This window comes from Jaculus jaculus, chromosome 5 (assembly GCF_020740685.1).
Source record: "Jaculus jaculus isolate mJacJac1 chromosome 5, mJacJac1.mat.Y.cur, whole genome shotgun sequence".
In the NCBI taxonomy this organism is placed as follows: Eukaryota; Metazoa; Chordata; class Mammalia; order Rodentia; family Dipodidae; genus Jaculus; species Jaculus jaculus.
The window spans coordinates 150,478,182-150,501,240 of NC_059106.1; the positions used below are offsets into that span (position 1 = coordinate 150,478,182).

Below are 23,059 nucleotides of genomic sequence, written 5' to 3' on the forward strand. Positions count from 1 at the left end.
ACCTTTGAACGTCCATCAGTGTCCAGAGGATATGATTTTACCCTTTTAGTTTTTTTATGGGAACTTCTAAGTACTTATAAAAAGAAAAAAAAATAGCATTTCTGATTTTTAATACCTTTGGAGAGAAAAAAATAATTGGACAAAACTCCATTTTTATCTTCTAGTTACTTTATGATTTCACTAAAATGTTTATATACATATATATACACACATATTCATACTATATTTTACAACATTTTCTTATTTTTATCATCCCCAGAATTATCTCTTTACTTATCAACTATCCCCAATTATGCCAATGAAGAGAAAAAAAAAACAGGAAATGAAAATGTGATGGATCTGCCCAGTAGACTGACCACAGGGAGACTTATATTTTCCTTACTGATTCCAAGGCATTGCATCACCACCAGGAAGGCAGTCAATTGAATGCAGTTGAGAATCTGATTATTTTTTTCATTTTCTACAAATTTTCAAAAAGGAAGAAATGGATGGGAATATATTTTACAATAGTCAGGGGCTGAAAAAAACTAATCACATCAGTGAATTCTCAGACCATGAATCTTCAGAGGAGTGGGTCCTAGGTGGATTTTCCCAGGCTCTAAAACTAAAAGGGCACAATATGGTTAAGACTGTGATCACTCATCTACTTACTTATCTAGCAGGAAGTACTCAATAATTTATGACAATAACCTGAAAAATGCCTGTTACAAAGATGAGTGACAGGGATCTTTCCTCTTCTCTCATGTTTATTTGAGAGATTTTTGTGAGGTCTGAGCAGCTAAGTTTATTTGTTATTTTGTAAGTACATAAATGCCAAGGGTCAGAATATCTATAAAGGTCAATTAGAAAAGAATAGACTATGTAGAAATTAGGAAAACAAAAATTCTGGTTGGATCTTTCCTAATAGATGTTTGTAAATCTAAACTTGAAAATTAATCAAATAGAAACCAATGAAATCCAGAATCATTATTTACAAAATGGACATACCCAGGCTGGAGAGATGGCTTAGTAGGTACCATGCTGCCTGCCAAGCCAAAGAACTCATATTCAATTCCCCAGGACCCACATAAGGCAGATGAACAAGGAGGTCCATGCCTCTGGAGTTCGTTTACAATGGCTGAAGGCTCTGGCATGCCTCTTCTCTCCTCCCCATACCTCTCTCTGTATCTATTTGGCTCTTTTTCTTTCTCCCAAATAAATAAATAAAAATAAACAAATTTTTTAAAATCGGCATTCCCATGTTCATATATGATGGATGATTTGCTGTTAACTCCATTTAAATGATAATGTCCATTTCAGGATCCCACACCCACAAAAGAGGGGAAATATGGAATAAAAATCTGGGCTTACTATACTTTAACTCTAAATTAAATAAAAATATTCACTATACTTCTTATTGAAACTATTCTTAGTATAATTCTAATAAAACCACTTCGCATTATCCCTTTATTTTTAGTTCTTTTGTTGTTGTTGTTTTTAGCCGAGATTGACCTGGCACTCACTTTGTAGTCCCAGGCTGGCCTTGAACTCACTTCATTTTTAGTTCTTAATATTATTTTAAAAATAATTTTTATTTATCTGTGTATTTGTTTATTTGAGAGCGAGACAGGGAGAGAATGGGCACGTCAGGGCCTCTGGCCGCTGCAAACAGCCTCCAGGTGGGTACTGGGGAACGGAACCTGGGTCCTCTGGCTGGGCTAGCACATTCCTTAACCGCAAAGCCAACTCTCCGGCCCGTATTTTTAAAAATATATCTTGCCTCAAAACAGTGACAACCACACAATACTAATAGAAGGAATGAACATTTGCCAAGATCTATCTTGAAGATTTTTAAAGGAAACAGAAAAAAAAATCTAATTATCTAGGCAGGTACATTAGGTTACTTCTCAGCACATTCTTACTTTACTATTTCCTATACAAAAACCAGGAGCATGTGTCATTTAAGATTCTGTTTTGATGAGCTAGAGAGATGGCTTGCCTACAAAGCCACACCACAGGAATACAATTCCCCAGAACACAGATAAAGCCAGATGTGCAGAATGGCAAATGCATCTGGAGTTCATTTGCAGCAGCTGGAGGCCCTGGTGTGCCCATTCTCTTTTTTCTTTCTGCTTGCAAATAAATTAAAAAAAATATTTTTAATAATATTCTGTTTTGAAAAAGAAGATAGCAAAACAATGCAAAGACTGCTGTCAAGGGAACAACATGCTGGCCTCCAACACATGGGCTTTCCAGCTTTCATCTGCTCTATGAAGTCAACACCAACAATGGGCTGCATGGTGGGGAGCAGATCACAGTTCTAGGGACTGAGCCTCCAAATCTGTGCTCCCAAGGCCAGGCTGGGTATGTATCTTTTCTTACCAGCTTATGACTTTTTTCTTTTTTAAGTGTGGTGCTGGGGATTGATCCCAGCGGTTCACATATACAAAGCACAACATTATGCCTCCCCAAGCTACAAGTTAAAGTTTTCCAAATTAGTTTTCCCATGAAACTCTTCTGACAATAAGAATCTAGGTGATAGTAAAATAAGCTACAATGCAGATTGCATAATTGGGCATTTTTAAGTGATTTTAGAATGTAATCACTTAATACGGAAAAATAAATGCTGCGTTACAACAGTGGCCTGTGTGTATTAGAAACATCTGCTTCTCTTTCAATGAGGTCCTCTAACAGAGCTTGTTCCATAAGGAATGTTCCTCTAAATGCCTCATAGACAGAAGAAAACCCTCATCATCTCACTGAAGAAGTCTTGCTAAGAACCAGATAAAAGAGTACAGTGAACTGTGGGTCCAGTCATCTCAAGGGGATCACATTCCTCTGCTTTTCTCTTTCCTCAAGAATTGTCTCAGTATGTCCCATGAAGGTGTTAAGTCAGGTGTGCTAACTTCCTGTTCCGATTCTGCATCTCCCGTGTCACAGGGAGGGCTGCTCCTGATGCTGGAGGCAGCCAGCTGGCAGGAGCCCAGCTTTTATGTGGGTGAGTGATGCAATACCTCCCTTGCTTTACCCAATGCCTTGGTCAGACTAGGAAGAAGGCAGGCCTGCCTGCTGGGCTACAGAAAAACACACTCAAAATGATGCAAGTGGCCCGAAATCCTAGTTATATTAAGTCCAAATCAAGTTTCTTATATCTGAAAAAATGCAAGCAAACAAGATGGGAAAAGGTGGTAGCCAAATATTAAAATTATATTACTGGGCTATACAAATCATTTAATCTAAGGAAAGAGAGAAAAAATGGTGAAAATGTGACATTTTCTAGCACTGTAATGTCCAATATACAACTAATGAGTACCTAAAAGGTGTGTACTGGGCTGGAGAGATGGCTTAGTGGTTAAGTGCTTGTCTGTGAAGCCGAAGGACCCAGGTTTGAACCTCGACTCCCCAGGACCCACATTAGTCAGATACACAAGGGGGAGCACATGTCTGGAGTTTGCAGTGGCTGGAGGCCCTGGCATGCCCATTCTCTCTTTCTCTGTCTCTCTCTCTCTCTCTCTCTCTCTCAGTCTGCCTCTTTCTCTCTCTGTCTATTGTTCTCAAATAAATTTTTTAAAAAGGTGGGTACTTAGAATCAAGCTGTGCTGTGTTAAGACACCTGGTGCATAGCTGGATGTGCAGCTCAGTGGTAAGGCTACTAGCCCATGGGTGGGACCCTGGGTTCCATCCCCAGCTCTCTGCAAACTTGAAACAATATATAGTGCTGGAGTTTTAAGACCTAGTATGAAGAAAGACACAAACATGCGAACGAGGATATAAGCTATCTTAATAAACCTTTCATATTGGTTTAAGACTGCACTTATATTTGTGAACAGAATAGACTAAATAAAATATGTGGTAGAAAAGCAAGGCACTTGTTTCCTTGTATATTTTAAAAAGCAGCTATTAGGAAATGGAAAGATCCCCAAGTGGCTTGCAATGTGATTGTTCTGAAGAGCTCAACACTAACATGTTGAGAGGTTCTACAAAATCTAATTATGGAGCACAAATCATCCAGGAGCTACAAAAAAATGTAAAATGCACATTCATTTGACAAACATTTATTGAAGAACTCTATGCAAAGCATGCCGGGGCATATAAGCTATAATTTGGTTTCTAGTGGAGAAAAAAAGAGATATGGCTTACAACTCATTGGAAGAGAATGCATAGTGTGAATGAGTCTTAGACGATGAATCCAAAGGGAAGAAAGCAAGGTGTTTGTAATGACGTCTAAAGGAAATATCTTTTTAGATCAAGTCAGCATCAAAAAATATCTTTACCGTAAGTCAACTCCATTTGATGAAAAAAGAACATCTTAGAAGTGACAGATTGGTAAAGAAAAACAAATATTTTCCCAGTAAAAAAATAGAGGCCAAGGGTCATAAAAAGTGTCAGTACATACAGCGACGGAGATATGTAAAGTTAGAAATGCACACCAGCTTAGAAACAAAGTGATAGAGCATTCTATTGGAGAATTTGATATAGGCCAAAGAAACCACTCAACTATTTTCTTTCTACCAAGCGTTACAGAAGGATTTGCACAGTAGCAGGATTGCAAAGGCACAGAAAGGATTCCATGAGAGAGTGGGAAAGGAATAAGGAAGGGGCAAAAGTAGCCTTTCCAACTTCGGGAATATAAGTTAAGAGAAACATAAACAACAAAGGGGAAAAATGTGAGGTCAACAGGAAGAACGGGGCATTGATGTAGCCAGGAATAATCAAAAACATAAATGATGATCCGATTTTAGGCAGTAGAACTTCAAGAAACTGCAGATTTGTGGGTTGTGGACAGGGAGCCAATGAGACTGAAAAGGCAAGCAGGAATGAGAAGGTGAGCAGGATGTAGGCAGAACACAGCCCCAAATGCAGAGGCAGAGACCAAAAGGATGGAAGAAGGTACAAGAGAAGGTGGGGTACAAGGGATATCTGTTGATTTATTCAAAACGTGCACTGAGAGTGTACCACATGCAAGGCCCCTTGTAGAAGCTCACAGTGGATAGCTGTGGCAGGGTCATCAGCAGAACAGGAAGAAAGGTGATGCTGGAGAGCCACAGGAACGGAATTTGGCTTAGACTGACTGCTGTGTGGAAGATGATAAGTCATCAGAAAGGGATAAGCTGGTGCCTCTAGTAACAGTAAGATCCCAGCTGATGTTACAGCATGAATAAGAAATGGATTAGCTGGTAGTGTTACATGATGAGGCAGCTTAGAAATTCTCAAGCAATTACAGCAAGAAATTCATCTTTCCAAGGTACTGAGAACTGGCAAAAATATGTTTGAAGCATGTAGCACTATGAGCAGGTGTGGTGATTTGAATCAAATGAGTGATCTAAGCAGAGCTCAATGGACCATTCTGGCCAGAGTTTAAAAAAAAAAAAATCAAATTCAGAGAGAGCTATAGACTGTGCAGGCTTTAGTTATGAGGGAAGGAAGAGCTTTGTCCAGCCTAGGCTCAAAGCAGTTTGTGTAAGATGCTTACTGAATTCTCTGTGTGTGACAAGAACTTGTACAGGGTTAAATTTAGAAAAAGCACAGACTAGTGTGAACACTGGTGGTGTGATATGGGCCAGAAAGGAATGAAAGTATGGGGCCAGGATGCTGAGTACACCTGCTCTTCAAAGTCAGCTTTATTTCCTGCCTCCCCCCAGATTAACAAATTCGGTAGCCTAGCTGGTACTATGGGAGTATAACAAATGGAAGAAAGAGATGGTCGCTGGATTTGCAGTGTGGTTTGCTTCTGGGATATAGCCACTGGGTGAAGTGAGGCAGGGTTGCTATAGTCCCTGTGTGATGGGGCCATGAGGATTAACCATGGGCTTCAGAAGAGACTCCGGGAATTTTTGGAGATGCTAGGACTACGGGAGGCACCAAGTAGAGCTGCTGGCTCAGAAGTGAGTTTTCCTGAAGGCAGCCCAGCTGGGGTGGGGGGGGGGGGTGCCAAATTCAAACCTCAGACACTCTGTCACTGGTTAGAGCTCAGAGTTGGAGCTATAGGATTTTATATTTTCACTGCATGTTTCAGACTTGTATCAGTTCAGTGCTTCCATGGTGTGCCCAATGTCATCTTTGCAGTGTAATGTTTACTCTGTCCCATCATGCACTGCTGGTTTTACAGTTCACATTTAAAAGACCTCCGACTGTGGGAATGTCTAAATAGTAATGAGATTGTAAACATTATGGGGACTTGTAAAGTTGAACTGAATCCACGGAATTTTACATCATGGGCGGCCATCAGTTTACGGGGCCCAGGGCAGAATCTGGTGGATTTCACCACACACGCCCCGTAAACTCATGGATTTTAAATGCTTGGTCCCGGCTGACAGCAGTTTGGGATGTGGAGCCTTGCTAGAGGAGGTGTACGGCTGCAGGTGGGCGCGGAGGTTTATTACGCCCCAGCTTGCCATTGCTCGTTGGCTCACTGTCCTGTTACTATTTTCCGCTGGCTGTCACAGAAGTAATGTCCGCCATCTGCTCATGCCCTTCCTAAACCATCACGAAGCTTCTGGAGACTGTAAACCAAAATAAAAACCTTTCCTCCCATCAGCTGTTTTTGGCCAGGTGCTTCGTCCCAACACCTCGAAGGTTACTGTATTAGCAGGTATAGCATGTGCAGTAGGATATGTAAAAATGGTTATCTTTGAATTCTATCCTGACTAGAAAGATCATGTGGCTAAAAGAAAAAAAAAGGTGGATAATGGACTGTGTGAACTGGAATGATGCTAATGAGGGAATTGTGAAATTCAGTAGATATAAGATCAAAAGATCCCAGTAAGAGTTAGAAACATGATGGGTGAGCTATTTCTAAGGAACTAAAGAGCCCAAGGGACAACTTTGGCAGGCATCTAAGAAAGAATATGAACGAAGGCAGGCAGGAGGAGGGAGCTGGCTAAAATTTTGTCTGGCCACCACATGGACAGTGATATCACTGAGCACAGTCACGGTTAGAGTGATCATATGACCCAATCTGCCTGGGTCCTTTGGTTGATGATTGCGGCCCTAGCTTTCATTAGGCTCTGGAAAATAACATGTATGATTTGGCTAGAAGTTAGGAACACAGCCAATTCAAAGGAGAAAAAAATCCTGTGTTTGTAACAGTGAGAACAGAAAGAAGAGGTGTAATCAGAGACGGCTATCAATGCAGGTACAGTTACTCACTGACCGTCATGAATAAACAAGGGACTCACAGTCAGAAGTGATGTCCTGTTTGGATCCGTTTCAGCAGTTAGAGAAAGAGCTACCGATTAAGTGGGTTTCCATAGACATTGTTAGTAATAGCTTCAATGAAGTCACTAAGAAAGAGCCTAAGATAAAAAGTTCAAGACCCACAGAAAACTATTCCCAATAAAAAAGGTTTTATAAGAAACACAAGTGTATTACACAAGAAAGGCCAAGCAAAGGGTAGTTTCTTTCAAGATAAAACAAAATATTACCTTTTAGGGCTGGAGAGATGGCTTAGCGGTTAAGCGCTCGCCTGTGAAGCCTAAGGACCCCGGTTCGAGGTTCGGTTCCCCAGGTCCCACGTTAGCCAGATGCACAAGGGGGCGCACGCATCTGGAGTTCGTTTGCAGAGGCTGGAAGCCCTGGTGTGCCCATTCTCTCTCTCTCTCTGTCTATCTAGCTTTCTCTCTGTGTCTGTCGCTCTCAAATAAATAAATAAAATATTAAAAAAATATATTACCTTTTAATTTCAAAAGTCCCTTTTATCATGAATACCAGCTCACCAGCATGATTTCAAGTACACAGCTAGTGCCTTAACACCTGCCAAGGACATTCTTGGATTAATTGCCTTTCTACATGTTTATTTATTCAGTACATAGTCCCTTAAATCACGTAAAATTAGCAAGTCAAGTACCCAATGACTATGAATAAAGACAATGCTATAAAGCGTGATATTTCCACTTTTAACTCTGGTACTGGAATCCTTTGATAGAAGACCTAGTGTCAGTAATTTGCTTTAAAAGCCACTTTGAAACTTTCAAATCTGGATATGACTAAGGTATACTACAAAAGGGCTAATTTTTTTAAAAAATGTTAGAATAAGGATGACCCATTTTTAGAAAATGTGACAATTAAGCCAAACCCATGCACATTCCATTATGAAGCACAGAATGGAGATATGGGGAACCAGTTGCTCAGAGAACCCCTAACTTACTCCACAGAAAAACTTGAGCAAACCCTGCTTCTCTGAGGGAAAAGTGGGGCTCACACATGAACTTTCAAACTTTTGTCATCACTGGCAGGTATTTATAGATTTATTTTGTGTTTCCTTAACTTTATGTCCAGCTACATGGAGTACAGTTTTTATAAACTAGGAAAGAGGATACTAATAATCCTGCAACTCACAAAAGTAAATCCTGGTAAAATTAAGCAACAGCCACTAAAAAGAAGCTTCATTAAGTAGTAATAAGGGACAGCTAGAATTTCTGTGTGCACATTGGTTCTTGTATGTAAGTAAAAATGTTTTTCAGTTTTAATAAAAAAGACATTACATACACATGCACATGCATAAAATTTGTGGTTCAAGTGAGAAAACCTTATATTCTACCCAGAGGTTTTCTGATGCACATTTAATTATTTGTATGGAGATGGGGCACACTGGGGAACATGTGAGAATGTACTGGGAGAACAGAAGTGATGCAGCTCTCATGCTTTGGGAAACGATTCAGCCTGAAATCAATGAATGAGGCAGATCAGACTCTAGCTCAGAGCTTCTATTTTAAGAATTTTATGATTTGAACAGAGATGTATGAATTCAAGTAAAAACAGGAATCAGATAATAAATTAGGAGATTAAGATCCCAAGGAAAAAAGAGGCAAAAATAGGGCTGGAGAGATGGCTTAGTGGTTAAGGTACTTGCCTGAGAAGCCCAAGGACCCATGTTCTACTCTCCAGATCCCACATTAGCCAGACGGACAAGAGTGAGGCAAGCACAAAGTTGCACATGCCCCTAAATGTCTGCAGTTTGAAATGGCTGAGACCCTAGCATGCCAACTCTCTCTCTCTTGCACATGCTCTCTCTAAAATATATATGTTTGGTTTATCGAGTTAGGGTCTTACTCTAGCTGACCTGGAATTCACTATGGAGTCTCAGGGTGGCCTCGAACTCATGGTGATCCTCCTACCTCTGCCTCCCAAGTGCTGGGATTAAAGGCATGCTCCACCATGCCTGGCTAAAGTAATTTTTTAAGAGGCAAAAATATATTCTAAGCAAACAAGAAGCTGAAGACAGAGAAGTTCAGCACGAATATACAACCCACTGACTAGTCACAAAGGAAAAATGATATAGAAGGAAAGGAAAGGAAAAGAAGTCACCACAAACAATAAAAATCCAAAACTAAATCTTCCTTAACAAAAATTTACATGCAGTTAATGACTGACAAAAATTACAGAATCATGTTAAATTTTTTTTCCAAATGACAGAACAAAACCGTATGGCCACATCATTCAGCTCCCATTCCAAATCCTTTCTAGTAGAATTACCAGTGATCCCTTCTAATATTATCGGGGTTTGATTATTCTTGACAGTACAATAAAATACTTCAAATAAAGTACACGATGGCTCATGAAGCATATAAAAGTGAAACAGATGCTATAATCACCAGAAATCTCCAGGCCTACACTTTTTGCCTAATATGTCATGAAACAGGAGCGAGGAGAGATTGTTTTAGTGAGAAAGACGGATGAGCACCCAGAAGACTGAACACACGCTGCATGCAAAAGGGCCCCGCGTCTGAGAGACTGGGCACAAAGACCACCTCACCTGCCATCCGCATAGTCAGCGTCTGCTCCGCCCCACCAGACATCAGAGTCGTCCTCTTCCGCATCCGCAGAGTCCACGTTGTCGCTTTCCTCGGGCAGTGGGCAGCACACGAACTCCACCCCACGGAACTTGTCGATGCCGCAGGGCAGCAACATGCCATAGTCGTGCAGGTTGGTGCTCTTCTCACTGCAGGTCTGCAAGGGTAAGGAGGAGACAGTGAGTGTGCAGAGACGCGCTCCGCAGCAAGACAACCCCACGGCCAAAATCAGCAGGCCCAGCGCGTCATGAACCGATTTTACAAAGGACAGTGTAACTTGCTATTCTGTGGGATTTCCACCAGGGACTTAGAAAGGGTTACTTAGGTCCTCTTTTTGAAAACATTATTCAAGGGCTGAAAAGATGGCTCAGATGTCAAAGGTGCTTGCTGACAAAGGCCTAATGGCCCAGGTTTGATCCCCTAGTGCCCATGTAAAGCCAGATGCACCGAGTGCCTGGTGAATGCATCTGGAGTTCAGTTACAATGGCTGGAGGCCCTGGAACACCCATTTCTGTCTCTCTCTCTCTCTCTTCCTACTTGCAAATAAGTAATAAATAAAACATTTTTTAAATAATATTTAAAAAGAACATGATGATGTCAAAAAGAAATTCATAAGAATAAGAAGTGGAAACTGATAAGAGGAAAGACATAGAAGCAGGCTGCACTTGGGAACAGATGTCAGAGAATTCATGAAGGTACATCCATCCCCAGCCTGCACCCACCTCCAGTAATGACGGAAATCTCTCCCACTTGGATAAGGCTTATTCTGAAATTCTAACTTCTGGTTTACTTCCCAGAGTTAACAATCCCCAAAAGAGAAGAAACTGTCTTCCATAGACACTATGAATCAGAAGTCACGATCTTGAGACATTTCCTTTTGATTCCCTGCAAATCACAATCTTGGACTTGCTAATTCTGCACAAAGTCTGGCAAATCTGATACTACAAAATACATATAGGTAATAAAGAAAAGATTAAGAATTCAACATACCTAGGTAAAAAATGAAATTTGACCAAATGATTTCTAACTTCATAGGAATCAGTTATTTTTGTTTCTTAGTAACAAAGAAATTTTCTTTTGTAAACTCAGGACAAATTTTATGTATAAATACAAGCCATTTGTGAGGAAAACATCATGTATTAAAGGAACAGAGCAGTTTTTAGGATGGTAATTTCAAAAAGAATCTATTTTATTTTAATGTGCTTCATAAGCCATCGTGCAGCTAATTTGAAAATAAAGTATCAGAAAATATTATTTATTTTAAATTAAATTAAAGTTATTTATTTATTTGAGAGAGAGAGAGTGAGAGAGCAGGCATGCCAGGGCCTCCAGCTACTGCAAAGGAATTCCAGGTGCATGCACCCCCTTGTGCATCTGGCTTGCGTGGGTCCCAGAGAATAGAACCGAGGTCCTTTGGCTTTGCAGGCAAGTGTCTTAATTGCTAAGGCAGCTCTCCAGCACAGAACACTCTATTATTAATAAAATAAGGTTATCATTTGAGAAGCTAGGCTTCAAATTACATACTTTGTTTTCTTAAGCTCAGTAAGCTCTTCAACTTCCAAACTACATTGTTACATGAAGTTTTGTTTTACAGTGAGGCACAGAATATTATTTTATAAAATGTACCAATAATATTTATATCTTGAGTAGCTTTTACTCCACCAGACTAACAGCACTATGACTATGATACAAGGATTCATTAGATTTTTGAAGCTGTAATTCTTTGGGACCCTGGGCTGGTGGTACAGACCTGTAATTTCAGCAAGTCAAAAAGCTGAGGCGGGGAGATTGTAAATTCAAGGTTAGCCTGAGCAGCAGAATGAATGCAAAGCCAATCTGGATTTTTCAGGGAGACCCTGTCTCAAAAAGTAGAAACTGGGTCTGGAATATAGCTTACAAAACAAAAATATTTATATTGTACTTGCCTGGTGTACACAAGGTACTAAGTTCAATCCCCAGTGTAGAAACAAGGAAAAAAAAGATGGCAGGGGGAGGCTGTTCTGTTTACTATAGGATGTTTAGTAGAATCCCTGGTGTCTAGCCACTACGTCACAACAGCACCTTAAGCCCACACACCTCCTTTGATGACAATCAAAACTGTCCCAGGTTCCCAGGAAGAAATAAGGGGTGCAAAACTGACTCCTAGCCCCACACAGAAGCCCAATTCTAGGACACTAGTGCCACCATCTTCACACACACTACATACAAACCATTCAGGAAGAAAACATTACAGTGTATGAAAGGGGCAGAGCCATTGTGAGGGTGGCAATTTTACAATGTGGCATTTCACGCCAGTTGTCTCCTATCTTGGAGCTGGGCTTATTGCCACAGACTTTTTGCCCACTAGGAAAATGATGGTGGTATTGTGGCCTGGAGGATACAAAAGCATATAGCATAACTGAAAAATATCTTTGCTGTGTGGCTTTTTTTAAAAAAATTATTTATTTATTTGAGGGAGAGAAAGAGGCAGATGGTCGGGGGGGGGGGGGGGGAGAATGGGTGCACCAGGGCGTCTAGCCACCGCAAATGAAGTCCAGACACACGTGCCACCTTGTGCATTTGGCTTACGTGAGTCCTGTGGAATCAAGTCTAGGTCCTCAGGCTTCACCGGCAAGCACTTTACCTGCGAAGCCATCTTTCCGGGCCCCGGGTTGCTTTAGCGGTGGGACTGGACAAGTGATTTCCTTGTCTTACCACTGCACTCACGGACACACAAAAGGGGGAATTTTTAAATCATAAAAATCTTGTATGCAACAAAACAATAGAAAACAGTTTAAAAGGTACTCTTTACAATGATCAGAGGCGACAGTGTTAATTTCTAAAACACGGCACACACATGTAACTAATGACCCTACTGGTGCCTCAGGCACGCACGCAGTCAGGACACATGGGAACTGCGCAGGGCTGGTTCAGTTGCACTGCAAACTGAAAGTGGCTCTTGAAAAACAGGTCATCTTTTAAGAAAGCTTATTGATGGCTGTGTGTTGACTTCTGTGCTCTAAGCGTCTTTATACAACCAGTTGCATCAAAGAGCCCTCAACACGTCCCAGGATGCCTGCACTGCACAAGCAGGAACGCCCGGTCCAGTACCTCTTTGGCAACAGTGTGCCAGTGCAGGTGGGTCTCACAGACGTCCATCCGCTCCTGGTGTAAGAATTTGCACTTGTCAGGAACAAGAAGGGCGTCGCTTACAAACTCACCAACTGAAAGAAAGGAAAACGCTTCATGTTACTCCATCGGCACCACGCTAGTCTCACCACAGTCACCACAGGCTAAAGGGCAAGAGGAATGTCAGAGAAGTTCCCCGGCTCCTGACGCCTATATTAGAATAACTCAGTCAAGACCCCAGCATCTTGAGGGTGTTGAACTGGCCTCCTGAAGCAACCCAGTTCCTTGCTACTTTGCCACTGATGTTTCTTACATGTTCCAAGTAGCATTTTTAAAAATAAATTCCAATTTCTGCTTCCATATACAAGCTGTTTAGTTGATCAGTCACCACTCCAAAAAAATAGAAAGAAAAAAAAAAAACACCGGACATTGTCATTTTGAACAGTATCAATATGGGGTCTCTACCTTTTTTTCTTGAAAATTTTAAATTCCTTGTGATACATATTGAGATTTTAGCCTTTTCTAATTCTAAGCAAAAAAAAAAAAAAAAAAAAAACCTATACATGCACATGTGTATTATATATATATTATTTAAATCATGAGAAAAATACCAATTCATTTAAATCGAGAAAACTTTTCTTTATGTTATGTGAATTGCCACTGGGTTCTGCTGGCAGTGCAGACAAACATGTTCCACCCTGTCCTCCATGAGCTCACGTACAAAGGAGGGAAACATGGATAGTGACGTAACCACAAACTGTGACTACAACTGCTACTTGATGCATTTGCTGTGATATCCCCACACATCGGCACAACTTCTGCACACAGTATGTAAGGAATATCTCTGGATGAACAAAGAAGTTAAATTTTCTAATAGAAATGAAGAAAGTGCTAGGCCAACATAGTGAGGCAATCGTACAGGCTGCACTGGGGAAGCTCTCATGGCAGAGATAACATGAGATGAGTTTACAGTGATGAGCAGAGCGCTACAAGGAAGGTCCACAGTGTAAGGACCGCATCTCCTTAGCCACTGAGCCCCTTAACCCTGGACCAGCTCCGGTAATCGTGCCCATACTGGATGCATGGATGGATGACGGATGGATGGCAAGCAAAGGCTTTTCAAAAAATGAGTTATTTCTTGCATGTGCTAAGAAAGAACCCCTTACTTGTAAGATGAGTAAAGAAGACCAGAAGTAAACAATATTTTGTGTCATGATGGACTCCAACTTACAGAGCCTAAGGTTTGGGGTCATTCTGGAGGCAATATAAGCCCAAAATATGTTTAAAAATTAACACAGACTCTCATCACAGAAAGCATGGGCTAGTAGAGTGAGACTGTGAAATTAGGAAGGACACCACATAGGACACAACAACCCTTCAGGCAAGACGTGAGCACATATAAACACATGATCCCACACAAGGAATCAGGCTTTCCTCACACCTGCAAAAGAAAGAATGGATTTTTTTTAAATCTGTACACAGAATGCTACATGATAATTTCGGAAATGTAACATAAAGTAGAATAAAGACTGTAGTATAGAAGAAATCAAGTAAAAACTTCATTGCTATAACATTTATACATTAGCCTGTTTCGAGCTTAGTTGTGTAAGGTGCCTCATGATATTTAAAGTTCCATTTTAATCAGTGTACTTATAAATAAATCTAAGCAAATCACAGGGGTGGCTCTTTTCATTCCCTCAGCATTCCACTGTGCTTGGTGCCATGGGCTATGAGATGCAAGGCCCCAAGACCTCATGCTCACCCAAGGACACACACTGCATTAATCACACTGTAACAATTTAAAAAAGGAGACTGAAAATTGTCATTTGCAAAACGCTCCACTCAATAATGTAAAGATGGCCTGAAGTTTTTAATATTGCCCATAGCCAAGAAATATGTTCTCCAAAATGAAATTACTTTTGGAAAGGTTTAATACTAGCTACTTAATAAGCCCTTGGGGCTAGTGGCAAAATAGAACTTATTGGAGAAAAGCCAAGAAATACCAGGGGATGCCTACTCCATAGGAGCAGTGGACAGTATAAATGTATCAATGCATCTCACTCCACAGATGAGTGCAATGATATCTCCTACAAAACCCACTTGCCAAGTGAGAAATGCCCCAAGAAACCAGCACCTCAGGAGACTGTAACCTAGCTCCAGAGATAAACAGATGCAAACTATAAAGAAAGAAATAATGTCATATTTTCTTTTACGTAGAAGGATCTAAAACAAAACACAATAAATAGCAACAGCAACAAACAAAAAGCAAGCAAAATTCCCAAATGAGCTGGAGAACAGAAATAAAGGCAGTCTCTTCTACCAGCAACACACATTTCCCAGGGGAACCACGCAGTGCCTCTGGGGTGAGGGCAACACCAGCTGCTAGAAAGAAGAGATGCCCATGGCATTTCAATTTCCAAGGTTCCCAGGAAGCCCAAAGATGTCCATTTCATTTATAAGTACTGGTCAGCTACATTTTACGACTGTTCAAAAGATTAAGTATGCTTTTCTGTTTTGCAAATTATTACTGGGAAGATTAAATGGCCGACCCAGGACTATTAATATTAAATCAGTTTGTCAGGAGATCAGGAACACATGTTCTAAGACGAGCCTGGCCTACAGGAGCACTTGGGACATCAACAGAGCAGTTAAGTATAAACAAAAAACCACAAATTCACCTTGATTCCCTTGCACTTGGTCAGTTTGTTCAAGGTTAGAACACGACACAAGATCAAAGGCACTGAATGAAAGTGTTTTACTTCAGTAAAGTGTAACGCTCACCCAAGGACACACACTGCATTAATCACACTGTAACAATTTCTAAAAGGAGACTGAAAATTGTCATTTGCAAAACGCTTCACTCAATAATGTAAAGATGGCCTGAAGTTTTTAATATTGCCCATAGCCAAGAAATATGTTCTCCAAAATGAAATTATTTTTGGAAAGGTTTAATACTAGCTACTTAATAAGCCCTTGGGGCTAGTGGCAAAATAGAAAACTCACTGCATCCTCACAATAAAGTGAAATTTAGCAATGGGCAGCACTTCTTACATTAGTTTGAGGACTGATGAAAAATTTTAGAATGTTAAGCATCAGAAACACGAAGCAATTAAAACTATAAAATCTGTTTAAAATTTTTAGTAAGAATTACTAAAGGAGTGGCAAAAATATAATGACTTATTTTTACATATTAGCTTAAACTGGCTAAAAGTGCTTTTTGAATAAAAATCTGTGCTTGGATAGGAACTCTGTATACTATGTTCAATTTTGAATTTTGTTAACTTAAAACTGCTTTAAAATTTTATTAATTTTAAAACTTTATGATAGTGTACACCCAGCGTTTCCATATGCACCTTTGTTTTTAAAATAAAACTGTTTATTTTGATTCATCTTTTAGGTGAAAAACATTGAGCGAATTCAGATAAAGAAGGGCAAAGATCAAAATGAACTTAATTCTTATTATGAGAATTGATGCTTCTGCTTACACCGAGTTTAAGAAATTTCACATCATTTGCTCCGAATCTATTTTCATGGATCCATTCATCAACATGCACTAGGGACGCTTCTTGACAACTGTACTCCCTAGCAGTTTTCTTGGTGTAAAAAAATTCAGAATTTGGGGGACTGGGGAAATGGCTTTATGGTTACAATATTTTGCCTATGAAGCCTATGGACCCAGGTTCGATTCCCCAGGATCCAAGTAAGCCAGATGCACAAGGGGGTGCATGTGTCTGGAGTTCCTACGCAGTAGCTAGAGGCCCTGGCGTGCCCATTCTCTCTTTCCCTCTATCTGTCACTTTCTCTTTCATAAATAAATAAATAAATAAAATATTGTTTAAAAAATTCAAAATTTATATTCAAAACTTGAAAATTCCAGAAGAGAGAGTGGGGGAGAGAGACTGATTTCAATGTTAGTGAATGAAATGTGGATTTGGCTTCTGGGCTGAAGCCCTGGCAGGTGGGCAAAGCTGTCTTCCTCAACCGGGACTCTGCAGCTCCCTCCACTGGCATCTGGTAGTCTGAGAGAGAGCATGCCTATCTCAAATTGCCTCCTTTTGCAAGTGGGAGGTTAAAAGTCAGGTGTGGTGGCTTTCCACAGAGAGCCAACTGAACAGCAGAAGTAGACTGAAAATCCAGGTGTCCATTCAACAGAGATATCTTGACTCAGTTAAACTCTGATTGCAATGGTGTGTACATCCAATTTCTTGTGGCTTTTATGAAAGCTGATTTATTCTGAGCCTGTGAAACACTTTAATGTTATGATCTACAATGTGGTCAGTTTGGCAATAAAGCTAGGTTTAAATTATCTCGTATGACATACCAACTGCCTGGGAGTGCATCTTGCTGCAGAAAGACTAGAGGATGTTAGACCATGGCTTGAACACAGTGTGGATGTTTATCTCACAGAGGAAGTCATACCACAACTGAGCTGCTGCAGATGTTCAATGACACCGGGAACTAGGCTATTTTGACCTCTCTGGATACCCATCCTCAGGTGGTAACATTTGTCCTTGAGCTTGGTGGTCACAAGATATCCATTGAAGCTTAAGATTTTATGTCCAAGTTCCAAGCAGAAAACAGGTGCAACAAGGCAAAGGTCAAAAGTTTCTTTTTGTGCATCCTTATAGTGTTACTTAGGAGGGCCCCGCTCACTGGAGACTTCCACCTACACAGCACATGTTTTCACTCTGACATCTGCCCACACTTCACTGTGAGGGAAGCTGAATACGTGTTTTCAGCAGAGCACACTGGCATCCATAAACAAGAACACCTGAAATGCCCTTAGAAAGGGAAAAGTAGAAATAAATATCAAATAGGTGAGATTCAGTCTTCTCAGTACTATGGCACTCAGCCCTTGATCCTTCTCTCTCACTGGCCTCAGAATAATGCAGCTACAATGACCACTCTTTACAGAGGCTAAGAGACAGAATATGTGACCAACGCAGGCCACACAAGTAGTACAGGGTAGAGCTGAGAGAATTAGATGAATTCCTATTCTCGAAGCACTCCATTTACTGCCTAAACAACAGTGCTTCATGAATTATTATCATCCTTCCCTCCAGTATCCATTCATCGACCACAGCTCCTATTATATTAGTAAGTCACAGAAATTAAACGTCAATAGCTAGTCACCATTCCTTACTGCCTAATTTCGTTAGTACTCCAGCTGAAGGTCACGGGGCTTCCTAGGCATTGCATCCTCACCACGCAGCTGCAGCCTCACAGAGGCTGGGGTGATGCTTTGCGTGTAAATATTACTTATAATGGGATGAATATTAGCACCAGTCAATAGGATAGGGTAGAATTGCTAGGACACCACAGGAGCCGGAGTCACAGCGATCAACACCTTCCACTTTCTACAATGGGTACTGGTCCTGGGTGCGCAGTGGGGGTTTCCTGGATCCATCATCAACTCAACTCTTTAATGCATATTATCCGTTTTATTTTTTATATGCTGAGAATACAGGAAAGGACAGAAATTGAGTAATGTAGTGGGAAGGATAAAGAACTGATTGTTCACTGGTAAGAAATACCATGGAGAAAAAGCAGAGACTATGCTTAAGTAGAAGAGGTAGCATTTTTCAGGGTGATCACAGAATCCTCACTCTGAACAGGACACGAGAAGATGTGAAGTGTGGAGAGGTGAGAGAGCAGCACATCTAAATCAGAGCTAAGACTACTCCAGCCTGAGAAGGTAACAAGTACAAAGGACAAAGGTCCTGTGGCAGAAGAATGCCTGACGAATGCAGGGATGAGCAAGGGGATAAAAGTTATCAGAGAAATGAGGGGCAAGTGGTCCATGGGTGCACAAGGGCAGGCTATTGTAGCCTTGACATTCTTGAGTCACATAAAAAGACGCCTGGGTGGTTGTAGCCAATTATGCTTGCCTGGGAGATGGAAGGAGGAAGACCAGGTTGGGGCTATTACCCTGCACCAGAATGAGAATAGTAGATATGGTGTGTTAGTGAAGTTCTGGACAAAGCGAGATGACAAAGAACTTGCTTGTTCCTACTGCAGGAACTAGACAACACATCACGCCAAGGATGACGGAAAGCAGTAGATAAGTCCTTCCTAACGAACACACCATATTTATGTACTTTCTAATTGACACTAGTACATATGTGTACCCTGAAATTGTAACTACAGACCAAAGAAATGTTTACTCAGAACTTCTTTTATTTTACGACATCAGACTTACTTCACAAACATGTTTTATTGAATTTGCTTGTTATGCACTGACATCTTGTCATTTTCACAAACAAGCTGGGGAAATCCTTCTCAGAGGCATTTGTATTCAAGAGTTGGTGAGAACACTTTCAGAAGTCCTCAACTGACTCCATGTGTGCTAGAACTGTTAGTGTTTATGCTTCGGAGTGTGGGTGGTTTCAGGGTTTTCAAAGAGAACCTAGAGAGAATTCCACACATCTCTGTGAAATGACTACTGCTGTTACCAACATGTCACAGTAGCTATTACAGATAATACAGAGAATTGACAGATGGGTCCCTTCAGAGACCCTCTTGCCAGATGGCAGAAACTAAGTGGGTCAAGAGAAACTAAAAGTAAAAGGCTTGCAGGGAACACTTAAATTCATTCTTTCACATGTATTCATGTGAATGAAGTTCAGCCTCTCATACATCACACGCACACAGACACACACACACACACACACGTGCGTGCGCACATGTGCACATGCACGCGCACGCACACACACACACACACACACACAAAGTGGTAGGATGAGTGAATGAGGAAATGGGTGGTCCAGGCTAGAAATAATTCTGGTTTTAAAATAATAAAAACAGATTTTTTAAAGATGTGAACAAAAAAGTCTGAGCAATTTTACTGCTTTTAAAAAGGGTCACATGATACTATGATTCCAGTACTGTCATTCATGCATTCTGAGATTGAACATGAAGGAAATGCTAGATTCTCATCTGGGGGAGAATTTAGAGATGCAAGAGGTGACAGGGCAGAGTTGGAGACACGAGGCTAAGCTCTTCTTTAGTTTAACAAAGATACAGATACAGAATCAGAGAGCTGTAGAAATATCTACAGAGGCGTGTGGTTGATAAAAGGTTGAAGAGGGGCAAATAGGTCACTTGCTCTACCAGCTGAGAAGCAGAAATTCCGGTAGCAATGACCATGCCCAAAGTCCAGATCTTGACTTTTAGTACTGTTCTCCAACAACAAAACAAGCCAGAACTATGGAGAAATGACTGATTCTAAGACATATACAAGATGAGCTACCTTAGAGCATCTTACATAGGATTTAAAAATAAAAATGAAAAGAGGGTATGGTCAGATGAACACAGGAGCCAACTCCCAACAGATAAAGTTGAAATGATTTAACCAAACATATAAATTAAAATATATGTAATGAAAGTATAAATGTATATAAAATAAAGGATAGGGTTATAAATTAGGGCAGAGTATAATTATCCATGAGTCCAACTTATTAAACAGAGGGAAAGAGACAATCTCCTTTGAAGACTGTCCAAATAATTTACCTATTATAGCTCTGTCTTACAAGAAGTTATGCATAAAGCTTCATATTAATTTTGGGCTGCCCATCGTGATTTTCCCTGCAATACACAAAATGGAAACAGTGCAATTTCACAAGAGAAACCTGACCAATACTACCTCAGCCAGGTGACCAAGTTCAACATCAGCAGGAATATGTCATGGACAGAGCATATGCTCTTAACATGATGTGGTAAAATGGGTCCTCCACCTCTAGGCACAACATAAGAAAACTCCTTGATGGGGACACCCTCAAAAAAAGTTACTACTGAACTGTCACGATCATTAAAAACAAGGAGTTTCAGAGACTGCAACAGACAAGGGGAGGTCAAGGGGACCTAACAGCTAAATGCAATGTATTTTCTTGGATGGAATCCTGGAATGGAAAATGGACACCAGACAGAAATGAAGCTAATCTGAATAGTGTACTGACTTTAGTTAATATTGACACATCAAAATCAATCCATTCGTTATAGCAACCCTACCACATAGAAATAAAATGATAACAATGGGAGAAACTAGGTGCCAAATCTATGGAAACTCTGCGGACTATTAATTCTTCTGTAAATAAAACTATTTTTGTCAAATTTCAAGTGTACATATAAAGTTTCACAAAGTAAACACATATCTACTTGCTTCCATGTCAGTACTGTAGCCATCAAAACTTGTCAATGAAACTGCTATAGCTGGAAAGAGCGAGGGAGCAAAAGCACTTTCTGAAACTGGATTTCTCCTTCACAGCCTGTATCCTAACTACATAGAGATTGGCTAGAGATTTTCTCATCAAAATAATCTATATATATAACAAGTGGCATTAACATTCTCTTAAAAACTTCAAGAATTTAAAAGTAACCATATATAAATAAATAACAAAGGACTTTTTTGTTGCTTTACAAATTTAACCTTGCTTAGGAATATAAACTAAGTGGCCACAGAATTCAAGCCCCCATCACAAACTAGGATGCTCAGGTCTGATGAGATTTTTGCATAGCTAGCAGAAGCTGGCTCAATTCTGAACGAAGCTACTTCAAATTCTGCCTTTTTTAACTCTAGAATTTAAAAAATTCTTTAAGGTTGAATTATAGCATGTTCTAGACTTGGAGACACTACAGTAAGAAGAATAATGATTTCCATAATTCAGTTTCTCTTATCCAAAATGCTTGGGACCAAATATTTTCCAATTCTGTGTTTTTGGAATATGTGAATATATAATAAGATTATTTTGTGGATGGGACCCAAATATAAGCACAAAATTCATTTATATTCATGAATACCTCACACACACATTCTTCAAACTAGTTTTGCACAATATTTTTATTTGTTTTGACATTGCCTTTTCTGTAGACCTCAGGTTCGCCTCAAACTCTCAATCCTCCTACTTCTGGGGTCCTGGATTGCAAATATGTGCCACCACACCCAACTTTCCACAGCCATTTTAACAATTTTGTGCATGATGTTTCAAATTTTGGAGCACTCTGGATTTCTGGTTTGGGGGCGAAGAATGCTGATCCTGTATTAAAGGATAATACATTATATGCACTTACTTTCTACAGATGTTCAAACAGGACAAAGAACAAGATTGAAAATTCAAAGTTACCATAATTTAGTTTAATTTTAAGTGATTATCTCTGCTCCCAGAAAGAATTACTAACTGCTGAACCACACTGCATCCGGGTCCCTACAGGACACACATGAACCCAGAGGGCCTGTAGCAGCCTCTTCCAACAGAAATCTAAAGGAGGTCAAACACATGATTGTAGCCATACGGAGAAAAGCAAAGCGAAATCCATTCAATTAATTCTATCTAGCAATATACTTTATCCAAGTATCCTAAACATCAGCATGCAATCCATGTAAAAGGACCTTTGCTAAGAAAGACATTTGCCATTTTCTTCCTCTAACTCTGCTATGCATGCTGTCTTTTCCACTTTAGCACAGTTTGAACAACCCACGTCACAAGTGCTTAACAGCTATGTGTGGCTGGAGGCCAGCAAGAGGCAGAACAAATTTAGCATCACATTTTAAAGATCAGAAAATTGGGACTTTTTTTAACATGTGCATTTGTAATTTTCATGATGTGGTATCGGTCTGTATGTGCTATGTATGTGTACATGTGAATATAGATGTGTGGGTGACCCATATCCCCTGCATCACTCGTCAATGTATTTTCTTGAGATAGATCCCTCTCTGAACCCAGGGCTGACGTTTTCACAAGCCCCACATGATTGGGGTCACAGGCATATACAGCCACACCCATACATGCATAAGGGTGCTGGGGAATGAAACTCAGGCAGACTCAGGTCCCATTAGGCCCTCATGCTGGTGCAGCAACCTCTTAACTGCAGAGCCAACTCCTGAGCATGGAGATCAGGAATTTCTTTTGAGGAGTGAGGAGTTAAATGAGGACAGGTAGAGATCACAGGAGAATCTGGGAAAGCTAAGAACTCAGGGGTAGCCACAGAAACCATAGACTGTGGGTCTGAATGTGCTGCGATGGTGTACAGTTTTATGCCCTGTGCTATCATGGGACCACACATGTTAGTCACTGAGAATTATACCTCTAGGATCCAATGTGCTATTGCCGCTAACCTATTAGCAGCAACCTGACCTACTTCCCCTATTTCTAGTTTTACAGTTCTCTTATTATACTTTGAATTTG

At 40.3% G+C, this 23,059-nt stretch overlaps 1 protein-coding gene across 3 annotated transcripts in view; it reads right to left on the reverse strand.

Annotated features, from left to right (window-relative positions):
• Positions 1-23,059, reverse strand: part of LOC101608200 (amyloid beta precursor protein) — a 263,853-nt gene that overhangs the window by 147,348 nt on the left and 93,446 nt on the right. For all 3 annotated transcript variants that reach the window (XM_004654380.2, XM_004654382.2, XM_004654385.2), the window contains exons 4-5: positions 12,861-12,973; positions 9,734-9,927 (exon numbers count right to left, since the gene is read on the reverse strand). In XM_004654380.2, coding sequence (XP_004654437.1) covers positions 9,734-9,927; positions 12,861-12,973 — 307 coding nt within the window. The remainder of the gene's footprint in view (positions 1-9,733; positions 9,928-12,860; positions 12,974-23,059) is intronic.